The 13,995-nt window shown below is 35.7% G+C and overlaps 1 protein-coding gene across 3 annotated transcripts in view; it reads left to right on the top strand.

The window, feature by feature from the left end:
• Positions 1 to 4,509: 4,509 nt before the first annotated feature.
• The window catches only part of ATP6V0A1 (ATPase H+ transporting V0 subunit a1), a 61,343-nt gene continuing 51,857 nt past the window's right edge, over positions 4,510 to 13,995 (top strand). For 2 of the 3 annotated variants that reach the window (XM_032234675.1, XM_032234674.1), the window contains exons 1-5: positions 4,510 to 4,626; positions 7,035 to 7,197; positions 9,115 to 9,193; positions 10,898 to 10,995; positions 13,773 to 13,901. In XM_032234675.1, the coding sequence (XP_032090566.1) occupies positions 7,081 to 7,197; positions 9,115 to 9,193; positions 10,898 to 10,995; positions 13,773 to 13,901 (423 nt within the window). In that variant the 5' untranslated portion in view covers positions 4,510 to 4,626; positions 7,035 to 7,080. The remainder of the gene's footprint in view (positions 4,627 to 7,034; positions 7,198 to 9,114; positions 9,194 to 10,897; positions 10,996 to 13,772; positions 13,902 to 13,995) is intronic. The other variant, XM_032234676.1, reaches the window with a different exon arrangement.

Below are 13,995 nucleotides of genomic sequence, written 5' to 3'. Positions count from 1 at the left end.
ATGGGCAGTATAAAAATTAATTAATTAAAAGATGGCTTCAGCACAGTAGGAAAAAGCAGCCTGAAATAGATTCAAAGGTGCTTTTCCAGAAGGCAACTGGTCTTCCTTGGTTTTTTTTTCTTGAAAAGTATTTGCTTCTCATCAAAGAAGTGAAAACGAAGAAAAAAATGAAGGAAATCCAGTTGCCTTTTGGAAAAGCACCTTTGGGACAACAATGGCCTGGATCACAGGTGTCAAACTCGCAGCATCACGTTGCCATCATGTGAGGTATCACAATGTTTTCCCCCTTCGTGGAACTGGGGTGGCCGTGGCCTGCATGTGATGCATCTGGCCAGTTTGACATCCCTGGTATGGATGATTGAGAATCTCCATAGACATTTAACCTGTAGTGGAAACAATGTACCTAATCTGAATGCATTCAAGGAATGCTATTTCTTTTGAACAACATAAATGGCCTTATATGAAACAATGGTTGGTCCTTTGACGATATTAATTGATTATGGTACTTTTTAACACATCTGAAAAAATAGATATTTGACAGAGGCATTGATATACAGCACATCATTTTTATTGCTCAGATCAGACTCTACACCCAATGCCTTGCAGATGTGCAATCCTTCAGTTTCTATAAACCCTAGCCAGGATGTGGAAGTTATTTTAATTTGCTTTGGCATGTAAAAATAAAGTCTGGTTTACTAGTCTGATATTTGGGAGATAAATATATATATATACATAACTGCAGAAAATGCATGATTCAGTTTCCAAAACTACATCAAACATCTTCATTATTTAGTCATGTGTCAGGCTCAGGTGAAAAGCCAGTCAATCCATTTCATGCACCCAAAATCATGTTTATACTTATATATGTTATCTAATACATGCTTGATGAAATAAAATAGAATAAATTACTGTTGCAACTAATGAATCAACAGTTTTGTTAATCTGAAAAAAGGTAGATCCTGTACTTGTGAGAGAATATAAGAAAGAAAAAAAAATCCTACATATATACACATCAAGAAATTGCAAGGTAAGCGACATCATGCAGAACAAATAAAAAGGTATAAGAAATAGTATCTTAAATAAATTAATGTCCTAAGAGAAAGGAAACCTATATAAAACTAGCTCATACCAACACTATATTTCTCTCCTATCTTTCTATCTTTGCAACCCATTTTTGTTTTAGATATCCTTCTGGTTTTTGAACTATTGTACCTTTTATCTTTTTCAGAATCTCAAGTTTATCCAAACAATGTTTTCTTGCTCTTCGCCTTTCTCTTAGCTTGTTTGCTCTTTATTTTATATGACCAAACTATCTTAAGATATTTTTCTACTAGTCACACACTCCTATATTAATCCACATTCATTCAATCTCAGCTGAATCTCTTATTAAATACCCTTTTGAATACCCAATTTGCATAGCATTCAATTTATTTTTATGATGTGATTAAGGCAGTAGACTAGAAACTAGACTTGAGTTCCAGTGCTGGTAACATTGGGTCAGTCACTTTCTCTCTCAATCTTAGGAAGGAACTGGCAAAGTACTTTAAAAATGCTGCTAACCCCCCCTCCCAAGCATGGCACTTGTCAAGAGTGAAAACTTACTTTTATCGCATTACATTGAAATCTAACACATAGTATATATCCCCCCTCCCCCCTAACACCCCTCCCCCCCGACTTCCCAGAGCCCGTACACGGTATAGAGTTTTAACAAACACAGTCTAAAATATATTGAGACAAAAGAAATAATAAAAAGAAGTTAATAACATCTCTACATTGATCTTAGCTTCTTCCTGTTACACTAACTTTGAACAGTTTAAATTATTCCTGATCTTAAGCATAGGCTATCTGGAATTTCTTAGTCCCATATTTGTTTTGTATATAGTCAATCCATTTTTTCCAGTCTCGTTTATATCTCTCATTTGAGTGATCTTTAAGATATGCCGATATTTTAGCCATCTCGGCTAAGTTTGTAACTTTCAATGTCCATTCTTGAGTGAAAACTTACTTGAAGGCACAATGTATCCTACTCTCTTTTACAAGTAATTTTTAACTTAAAACAATTTATTTAATGACTGTTTGAAATTACAACAACATTTTAAAAAGTGACTTATGATTGATTTCACACTTTAGACTATTGCAGCATTCCCATGGTCACATGATCAATAAGCCAAATGTATACGTTTATCAGCATACATAAGAGCATATACATTTATATCACCAACTGACACACCTCTCAAATCACCATAAGCATTCCTTATATATTGATCCAGTACAATAAACAACCAAAGCAATATCATCTTATTCTCAGCACTCCTAAGCATTCCATTTATTATCACATTTCCCCCATTATATACTCTTATAGTTGAATTCAGCAAGTAGTCAAGCTATATTCATACAGAATAAACATTTGCATTATCATACATTCTGTCTAAAATAATGAATGCATAATAGAATCCATGTCATTCTTTACTCATCTTCAGCTCCACATTCAATAACATAATTCCATAAATCCTTCTCTTTGAACTGATGCAACTAGCAGTGTTTGACCACACTTGTAGGAAGCAGCAGGTGAAACTAGGTAAAATCACATTGAATTCCCCTTCAATTCACACAGGAGCCCACCAAGGCTGTGTGTGCTCTCTCCATTATTTTTTTCTTTATACACCAATGACTGCCTCTTCAAGGATTCCTCTGTTAAAGTAGTTTGCAGATAATAAAACATTCATTGGTCTTATTGCAGGCGATGATGATGATGAATACAAAAGTGAGGTTGAACAACTGGCCCTGTGATGCAGTCAAAACAATCTGGAGCTGAACACATTTTAAACTAGAAATGATAGTAGATTTTAGGAGAAGCTCTCCTATTCTACTATAGGATATTAGAAAACACAGTATTAGAGACCTTCAAGTTTCTGGATTCTAAATTCTGGCAGGACTTGAAATGGACACCTAACAAAGGACTATCATTAAAAAGGAACAACAAAGAATGTTTTTCTTGCGTCAACTCAAAAACCTCAGATTGCCCAAGGATCTGCTGAAACAGTTCTACAGAGAAATTATTGAGTGTCATTTGTATTTCTATAACTGTTTGGTTTGACACAACAACTAAACAGGACAGATACAGATTTCAACGGATAGTTAGGACTGTATAAAAAAACAAGTGCATCTAGCCTGCCTTCTATTGAGGACCAGCATACTGCATGAGCCAGAAAGGGGGCTGAGAAAACATCTATAGATCCCTCACATCATGGACATAAGCTATTTGAACTTCGCCCCTTAGGATGCTGCTATAGGGCATTGCATGCCAAAACAACTAGACAAAGAGATAGCTTTCTCCCCATCACTCTGCTAAACATCTAACTCCCACAATCTTATGCCTAAATAATATCTATCCATGTGGTAGGGCTCTATTGTTATTCTTCTAATCTTACCTTCCTTACTACCTTTTTCTATTGGTATATTTTGATTTATGACTGCATCCTATGATTTATGAACCATGACATCCCTTTGATATTGGTATGTATACTGAGAGTTTATGCATCTGAGACAAATTCCTCATGTGTCTAGTCAAACTTGGCCAATAAAGCATATTCCGATTCCAATATTTATTATTATTAAGGGATGCAGCTATAAGAAATAGTAAAATGCATTTTTGGATTTAAGGAATCTTACAGGGTTGAAATGTATCATTATTGTAACATTTAGTAAATTAGCTATGTACTGGACTAATAACTGCAAACCCTCAATGGCTAGACAAAGTATGCCTCATTTTGTAAAGACAAATTATTTATCTAAAATATTTATATGGCTGCCCAATACAGACAATGACTTTGGGTGCCATACAAAATTATTAAAATGAAATTCAAAAGAAAAGTAACAAACATCACTAAAACAGAGTATGTTAGAAACCTTAGAAAGATAAAGGGTTTTGCTAATAAAAATCCACAACTCCCCCACCCCCAATGAGTTGAATCATTTCCAAAGAAATTGTATTCATGCATAAATGTGAATACTAAATATTGGGTAACACTATTCTATTGGTCTTGCGTATGCTATTTTTTGGGTCGCCAATGTCAGATGACGGATATGGCACAAGAATAATAATAATCCTATTTTCTAAACGGCTCTTATTGTACATAAAGTATCAAAGAAATATTAAATAGGAATAAATAACAAATCAATCTTCTTCAACTGGTGCTCTGTAGATACTTTGAACTAGAATTGCGAGAGTTGGAGCCTAAGAGATCGGCAGTGCATTACATGGAAAAATCCCGATCAGAGTAGTCCCCTTCGCTGCCCCTGATCCTGCCGAGAAAAGGCGATTTGGGGATAAACCCCGTTTTCCGGATCAAATCCTCCGTCCATCCCACTCGAAAGGAAAAGGCTCCCGACGAATAACATAACTCTCCGTGCAGACGGGCCACTGAAGAACCGGGCCGTCAGTATCTCCCCACACAAGCAACCCAACGACGCCCCGCCCACCAGCGGGAGAACAGCGGGAGAACAAGAGCAGAAGGCCGGACCAGGCCGCCCTGCAAGGAGGGAGTTACGTCGTTACGCGGTGACGTCATTGACGGAAGCTCAGGCGGCACCTCTGGATTGAGGCTGTGGGTCACCCTTGGAGAGGTAGGTGTTTGGGGGGGGGGTGTCCTTTGGGAGAGGTTCTCTTTCTGGCGAGAGGCTGAGGAGGGAATAGCAGGATGCCCTTTCTCCTGGGGGAGGGGAGCGGTGGGCAATTGTGGGGTGAGCGATTTGGTCTCTGTCCGCGGGATGCAATGGTTGTGGGAAAGGGCTTTTTGATGCTGGTGTTCTACCAGCTTAATGCTTAGGTCTCTTGCCCTCTTAATCCGTGTTGTTTGGTTAAAAAGGAGAGCAAAAGAGAGGATTTTATCGGTGTGAGGTTGAAGAAGCTGGGCATTGGGGAGGGAGCTCATCTATGGGTGGGGGGAGCATGTTTTTCCTGGCGATCATACCTGGGTCATCCTTGAAAGGAGGGGACGCTTCATCAGCCTTTTTAAGAGGGCAGGCATTTTGAGAGAAATATTATTTTATATTGCTCTTATTAAGGTACATGGGGATTTTATTTCTTATGATCAAGGAATATTGGGGATTGGATGATCATGGAAGGCGGGTGGTGAAGGAGGAATATTGGATAGCCTTTCTTTCCACTTCTTTACCATAATTGTGAAGAATATATGGTAGGAATAGGTGGGCAGTAGACTCTGTGATGTGCGAGAGGTACTAGCAGTTTGATCTTCATTTTGGTGATTTGATGGGGCAGGATCTGAAATGCAAATAAATTGTACAGAATACTAATTAGATAGGAAGGAATGACTGTTTCTCAAAAATTATTGTGTCCTTCTCTCTCCCCCCCCACCCCACCCCCCAGGATTACTAAAGGCAGAAATATTAATTATCTGTGGGATTGGAAAAGGTTTGTTTATGCAGCAGAGGATAATGTATGAATTTAAATATTGATTCATTGCAGACATGTTATCAGATCTAGGCTGCACAAATCTGGATGGCCATTAGACAGCAGCAAAGAATTTGTTTTTTTTCTGCCATATAGTGATGTGGAATTTTGTAACCTAAATCTGGTATCTTTGATTATTTACTACCCTGATTTTTTAATCTAATTGCTAGATCTTTTTGGTTTTGTTAATACACTATAGTCACTAAACATTTTTTGATCACAATGATAATAATTTGCTTTTTAAAATCTTCTCTTTTAGTTTGGATAATGGCTTTTGTTGTGTTTTTGTACAAGGCTTCTTATTCTGTGTTTGTCAGCCTGCAATATAATGAGCAGGAGGTTGGAAATGTAGTTTTGTTCCTTGTGGTTTCCAGTTAATTTTGAATGGTAGCTTTCATTTTTTATTTTTAATGCAAAATATACTATCACACATACATTAAAACTTATTGTGCATCCTATTGTCTAAAAAGAGGAAGTACAAATCTTTTGAAAGCTGTTCAGGTTCTACAGGTTCTCAGGTGGATAATATAATTCTGTTTATTGGCATCCTTAATTCACTAATAGGAAGCATATAAGGCATTCTACAAAATGTTTTACATTGGCAATTAATAAGTGATGCTTTATAGATGGAGAACAATGCATTTTGGTTGATGGAAATTCAAATATTTCATGAATTTGCTTAGGCTTATCTCTTAGCATTTTCATGTATAATTAGTGCCTCTTTATTTTATGACCTTTATTGGAATTGCCACAATACCAAGTATTATTTGCTTCCATAGATCTTTAATCTATGATCTCTGGATATGGTGTGTTCGTTACTGAAAATTGAATTTGGAATCCTTAGGCTAAAGGTGAATCCGCTGCAGTATGATAGGGGTGGAAAAACAGCTCCTTTACTAAAATAGCTGTCAACTATAAATCTCCAGTAATGTTTCTAAGACAAAAGATACTGTTTGATGTTATGAGAGGGACTGATGTTTGAAGCTTTAGGATCAAGGCTGAATGAGTAATCTCAGAAACAATTATCTACAGATGAAATGTCTAAATTGGGATTATTTGAATGGCATATAAAATGCATTAACAGGACATAGAAGTCACTTGTAATGGTAATATTATTATGCAGCTTCTAAGAATTGAAACAATACAGATATATGGATATTTACACATTCAAAATGTGGAATAGCACATTAAGATCGGATATGGCAGTCTTTTGGAAGTTGTTGGTTAGACTTGATATTGAGGATAAACTGAGCATGCCAGAAAATGAGTTTCTTAATGGACATAGTTTAATAGATAGTAAACTAGTGATATAGAAGTTGCTCACTGCTGTTCTTCTGGCCTTCCAATTCTCTATTCCCCTAATTAACATAAAGCCTACTCAGCATTTTTATTTCCTAGAATGCCATGGTAATTTGTCACTATTAAAGTCATAACATAAGTTAAACAATTATCACCCTTCTTCAAGAGTAATTTGTAAAAGTTCAGATCTGAAATTAATTCACATGTATAGACTCCAAGAAGGATTTATGTAAACTTACCTTAATGTTTTTCCCCCCTTAAGGTATATGAAGATTCTTATCCTAGTTTGATTGGCTTCTTTTTTCACCATGGGTGAACTCTTCCGAAGTGAGGAAATGACCCTTGCACAACTTTTCCTGCAGTCTGAAGCAGCATACTGCTGTGTCAGTGAATTGGGAGAACTTGGGAAGGTCCAGTTTCGAGATGTACGTATTTGCTTAGGTTCATTAATATAATTATTATGCTCCAAAAACATGATTTTGTGCTCAGAATTTTTGTATCTTTCAAGAGCATTAATGGGATTTCTTTCAATTAAGTATGTGATGATTCAGACCTATGATTGAAAATGGCTATACTTGGTAAGGCTCACTTTTTAAAGTTAATCTGACCAGAAGTTATAATTACAGTAGCAAAAAGTAATACAAACAAAAAAATAGAGTTAAAGCTGCAGAAAAGGAAAAAGACAAAGAATAGAAATAACAGAAAATAAAAATATAGCATGAAAAAAATATAAAGACGTGATGCCCTTCTTCATCACAGCAGGTATAAACAATTTTAGTAATTTATCACCTTCTCTTAAATACAATAAATGATCTTTCTGTATCCCATCCATGCAAATCCATAAAACTTTGCCATTTCAGTCCTGATGTTACCAAAAGTTCATTAAAGATTACCAGAGATAACAACGTATCTGTTTTAACCTTGATCAAATGTACCAAATGTATATTCCTTTTACTTTTAACAATCTTGATCTTTAATTTCTTCAAATTATATCCTAGAAATTGATTTTATTTATTTATTTATTTTGTCCCATCTCACACGGTTCTTCAAAGATTTAAGAAGCCTCTTTTGAAAATCCAAAACAGCAAACTTACCCAGGTCATTGTTTTGTCTACTTTTTTAATTATTAAGACACCAATTTCTTTTGTACAATACTCTCTTCTTTAAACTCTTTTTCAAATGAGGCTCAGTTCTTATCAGGTAATACTTGTTTCTTTTCTCTCATTTCTAAATACAATCTATAGAGGCAGACACTCTTAAAACTGACTTCTGAGTCCATTGTTCAAAAATATCCTGTGTTAAAATATTTCACTTTATTCTGTATTAGTAAGTTGAGTTTGTTTTCCTTTAATTGTAGTATTTAGCTCCTTTTTGTCTGTCTAATGTCCAATATTTAAAGTCCTGCCTTATTTTTAAAAAATAATTGAAAAGAAAGCATTTTCCCACAGGAAGGAGTCCTTGTAATTAATTCCAAAACCTTATTTCAAATTTACTTGGACTCCTAATCCTTTGATTCAACCTAGCAGGACAGAATGGCTCAGCCACGGTAGATATGCTCCTAATCCCTTCCCTTAAATGTTGCCATCTTATGGGATCTAGATAGCATGTCTTTTCAAAAAGCAGCCTCTGCTCTGTGGAACATGTTTCCCCTCGAGGTTTGGCACTCTTCCCTCCTCTTAGCCTTCTGAAAAGTATTTTAGACTTGACTTTTCCTTCAAGCGCTGGGATAGGGTGAAGTGGATGAGAGGAATTAACAAAGTAATACATGTGGATGCTCAATTTTGGTGCCAGGTTTTTAATGTTTTGGCTACACGTACATACGTACATACATACATACAATACATACATATAGTTTTAATTGTTAACTGAGAGCTACCCAGAATTTGATATAAGATGGGCAACTGTATGAATGTTTTACGTAAAAAAATAAATAGTATATTTTCAGATTTGTTCTTCCAGAAAATTCTACTAGCAGAAAAATAAGTAATAATCAATTTCCAGATAAATTAAAAAAGGAAGTATGCAAACTTGGTGTTCTTTTAAAAACACCAACTGCTCAAAACCTGCCAGAATCCGCTCTCTGTATCTTCCTGAAGAGCAACTATATGAGCACTGGTAGGCAATCTGCTCCCCTCTCTACTCTATCACTGGCTTCTTCGCTGCAGTCATTGGTTCTGCTTTTTATGGCCCTGTCTTCAGTCCGCCATTTTGTCCTCTGAAAGTTCAAGGGTCAGATTGTTATACTAGTTTCTGAAGTGAAGTTGGAGGCAGAGACCAACAGTATGTTCATATTTCTACATATACTAGTATATACCATTATAATTACATGCATTTATTGACAGCTAAACCCTGATGTGAATGTGTTCCAACGTAAATTTGTTAACGAAGTCCGAAGATGTGAAGAGATGGACAGGAAGCTCAGTATGTCATTGTTTTCTTTTATTTGTACTCTTCGTGTAGATTTATAGGACAAAATTAGGTTATATATATATATATATATATATATATATATTTGTATACATGCTAGATTCACATTTAGTGCCGGTTCTGATTTTTGAATATAGGTAGTTCTCATGTAACAACCATTCATTCTGCAGCCATTCAAACTTACAATGGTACTGAATTAATGGCACTTATGATGCTTAAGTTAACTTAACTCATTCTTAACTCATACTTAAATTGGCAAGCATCCTCATGGTCATGTGATTGTGGTGTTCTTCTTACAATTATGTCATTGCAGCATCATGTCATGTGATGACCATTTGTGACCTTCTTTTCTGGCTTCCCATAATCAAAGTCAATGGGTAATATGACAGGAGATCACAAATGGTAATCATGCGACATCCTCGCTTGTGATTTACTTAACTATGGCAACCAGAAATGCCAGAATTTATATTGCTAAGCAGTGCAGTTATATTTCATGATCACATTACTTACATTAAATCTGATTCCAATTACTGACATTAAATGAAGATTACCTATGAATGAAAATTGACTGGGTTCAAAGATAATGTTAACTTTTTTTTATTAAGAAAAATGACAGAGTTAGCATAACACACTAAGCCAAAAATAGGCAAATCTTATTATATCGTAACCTGTGGTGCATCTTAAATAAAATACCTCTATCCCAATAGAGTACTCTTTGTGCGTATTCACTTTTTGGATGCAAGATGATGTAACATATTGAGACCAGCTCTGCTACATTGATTAGCAACCATTTTTCCTGGTATCTCGAACATCTTTATAAATATTGCCATCTGCTTCCTGTTTTACTGCATTTAATTTTTTAAAAAGAACAAAGTAGAATGAAGAAATTTGGATGTTTCTCTCCCTACTTTATATTTCTATATCTCTTTGACACCTCCCATAGAGGCTATGGAAAAAGGCATAGGAGTATAGGAATCTCTTTGTGCTTGCTCTAGCCTTTCATATGTGTTGACAGAATTAACCTCAAACTAATCTTTTGATTTAGCGCTAATAAGATGAGGAACAGAACAAAAGATAGACAACTCTTTTACCAAATCTGATTACAAATATATATTAAAGCACAATTTTTCCATAATTCAGATTTGAATAACACAGATCTGAGTAAATGCCTTGAAAATCTGGTGTGCAACTACCAAAGGCTATTGGAAATTCTTATAAATTGTATTTTTAATGTGACAAGAATGTTCAGCAACTATATGACTGGAAAGTGTTCAGTAACCATATTTAATTATAACTCAGTTTAAACAAAGATAAAAACAGGCTTTTCCTTAGTCCCCCAGCTTTTTGGATTGTGATCTCTGCACACTTGCAAAGTATGAATATGGTCCTTGCCTGGAAAAAGAAGTGCATCCTGTACTATCATAACATGCTAGTTAAAATAGTGAATTTAATTATTTATTTTCTGACTTCTTCAGGAACTCAAGGTGACATTGTACAAGTATGATTAAAGAGTATACAGTTTTGAATTTTAATATTTGCCGCTTTGTACAACTTTTATTTTTTAATGGGATGAGATGTTTGGAGAATGGAGGCATAAATTGAAATTAATGGATTTGGATTTGGGAATCATTGATTAATTTGTTTTCTGATACAATACTGCATATCTTCAATCACAATGTCATTATGACTCTTTTTCAGGATTTGTGGAAAAAGAAATTAAGAAGGCTAACATTCCCCTCACAGACACTGGAGAGAATCCAGAAGTGCCATTTCCTCGAGACATGATTGATTTGGAGGTAAATACGTTATGTAAAGCAGGGGTGTCAAACTCAAGGCCCAGGGGCCAGATCCGGCCCATGGGATGCTTAGAACTAGCCCTCAGGGCCACCCTGGAAACAGTGAAGAACTGGCCTGCGGTGCTTCTGCCAGTGAAAACGGAGGTCGGGGGAGCTGTGTGCAGCCTACCGGAGCTCGATTTTCATTGGCAGATGGTTGCAGCTGAAAACGGCATTTGCGAGGGCAGCAGGCAGCACTCCCAAATTCAGTATTTGCTGCCAGAGGATTGCAAGAGATTGTTGCAGCCAAAAATGAAGCTCGGGAGCCCGTTTTTGCTAGTAGAGTGCTTGGGCCATCACAGGCGCCCACGACAGGAGTGACATCAAGCTGGCTACCCCCCTCCCCAGGTCAGACGCAACCCTGATGTGGCCCTCAATGAAGTTGAGTTTGACACCCCTGATGTAAAGTGTTGTATGTTGACAATGCAAAACTATTTTTTCTGCAATAGGTTATAGAAAGGAATTATCAATACCATGCTTCTATGATATTAATATAAGCTTCTCCTAAGTTAATAGTTTAGAAAAAAAGTGCAAAATACAATATTTTTCTTAGTAAATCCCTTGAGTACTGATTTTAGTGAATAGCTGTGGTAAATTTGGATACTGAACATTTAGCTATAAATATTCTGCTTTTCATTATCAAATACACAAAGCCACAAATATACTTTCAATAAAGGCTACAATATCATAAATAGCAAGGCTTTGATAACTAAACAGATTGTTATAGCATAGAAACAAGATGTGTGCTACATTAATAAACAAACAATTAGGAAAATAAAAAGATTTCATGATATGTTCCAGTGAAAATTGGTGCTTGGGTATAAAAATGCATATCACATCATAATGCATATTGACACAGATTAATTCTACGTCCGAAATGTACCCTTGTTTCCTACTTTTTGTGACATAACCCACATCAGTTCTTTTTCCATTCCCTGTATCTTATTTTCTGCCTTGTTACCTCCTTCAATTTTTTGTTACAATAAAGTGATTCAGCACTGATTGCTCATAAACCATCAAAGCCTCTTTTTTCTTTCCCTGAGAGTATTTCATATTTCTGTTACTGCTTTCTATCAGAATGTGAGTGTGTAGGAAAGGCAAATAGAAAAAGCAAATAGGCCAAGGAGCATCTTAGGATTGAGAGATCATTCTAGTTCACTTTTGTGAAGTGCAGGGTTGGGTTTTTTTGTTTTTTGTTTTGCAAGAAGAGTAAACAGTTACCATTAAACCTCTTATGAAATACTGGTGCTTTGATATTGAATTAGATGTTTGTGTAAATATTAACGTTTGGAGGAGCCAGGGAGAAGTATTTCACACATTTAAAATTCTGTGTTGATTAAGAAAAATAGTGGAAGAAAGATACTATTTGGATAATAAAAGTCTTTGAATTACAGCCCTAACTGGGACCAGAATTTGCATTGCTGAGCAAAGTAGTAATTAAGCACATCACTATGTGATATACTGATTAGCTATGCTAGTTCCTGCAGTCCTGGTTGTGGATATTAAACAAGGACTGTATGGTCGCTAGGTGACAGGGTATCAGGCAAAGTGTAGAGCAGACAAAAAGTTGGAGATAGGTGAAGAGATAGATGGATGGGGGGTAAGGGGTGACGAAGCATAAACAATCCACACAGGAGAGGATTACATAAATTGTGGGACACCACCAGTGTCATAAATCAGTACAGCTTTCAAGCATCCACATTTTGATTACATAATCGTGGTAGCACCACAATAGCTGGAGTTCAAGGAATGTAATTATCATTCATTCAGTGATGTTGTAACAAATGGTCTTAAATACATGGATGTAACTGGAGGACTACCTGTATCTGATTCAGAACTATAACTTGGGGAATATGCATTAATTAACAGTATAGAGTCTCAACAGAACCTCAATATACAATATACTTTCCCCTTTGTGGCAGGAGCTGGTTGCACTTATGCCGCATCTTACAGGCCATCATATATCCTCCCCAACTTGGCAATAGCCATGTTTGGTTCCTCCATGCATCACATGTTACCTTCCTGCTGGCCTGCTTCCTGTAACTCACTTAATAATCCACAGTCTTTGCTTAACAATGGCAATCAGAAGTGGTGGGATTGCCTTCATTAAGTCATTAGAAGGTAGAAGTTTAGGACACACACACAGACACACACACACACGGCCTAAATCAAACATTTTGGTGTCAGGATCTCTTTATATTGTTAAAAATGATTGAGGACCAAAAATATATTTTTATTTATGTGGGTTATATCTATTGAAATGTACTGTATTAGAAATTAAAACAGAAATAAAACATTTATTTATTTGAATTTGTGGACTACCTGAATACCTCCCCACACCACACTTTGAACTTCACAAAGTTATTTAAACATTAGAGTATTAGAAGTCTTTACTTAATACTGTGCAGATATCATTGTATCAAAATAAATATAATATGTATGTTCTACAGCTATATAATTAAAAAAAATAGAGAGAAAATATTTGGGAACATTCAAGAATGAAATTTCAATAATTGATTGATATAATTTGTATATAAATAGATATAAAATGTAGAGTTATTGAATTTTATATTATGGCCAATGCTGCAGCATTCATTTTAAGGCTAGCATCTGTCCATCTCTGCATCATAACTCTTCATTGAAGTTTACATTAATATGCACATTGAAAAAATAAACATGTCTGAAGTATATTGATGATTGCTTTATTTTTTCTTGTTTCCTCCCCAATCACTTTCTAGGCAAACTTTGAGAAAATTGAGAATGAGCTAAAGGAGATCAACACCAATCAGGAAGCCCTGAAAAGGAATTTCCTAGAGCTAACAGAGTTGAAATTCATACTTCGAAAAACTCAACAATTTTTTGATGAGGTCAGAATATCGGAATGTTTTCAATTCTTACCATCTGGGCCAGCCCATCATAACCCACTGTTTTCCTTCTTACAAATGCCTACTTAAGTTGCAA

This window comes from Thamnophis elegans, chromosome Z, assembly GCF_009769535.1.
Source record: "Thamnophis elegans isolate rThaEle1 chromosome Z, rThaEle1.pri, whole genome shotgun sequence".
NCBI lineage: Eukaryota > Metazoa > Chordata > Lepidosauria > Squamata > Colubridae > Thamnophis > Thamnophis elegans.
This window is presented reverse-complemented; position numbering and strand designations above follow the sequence as displayed.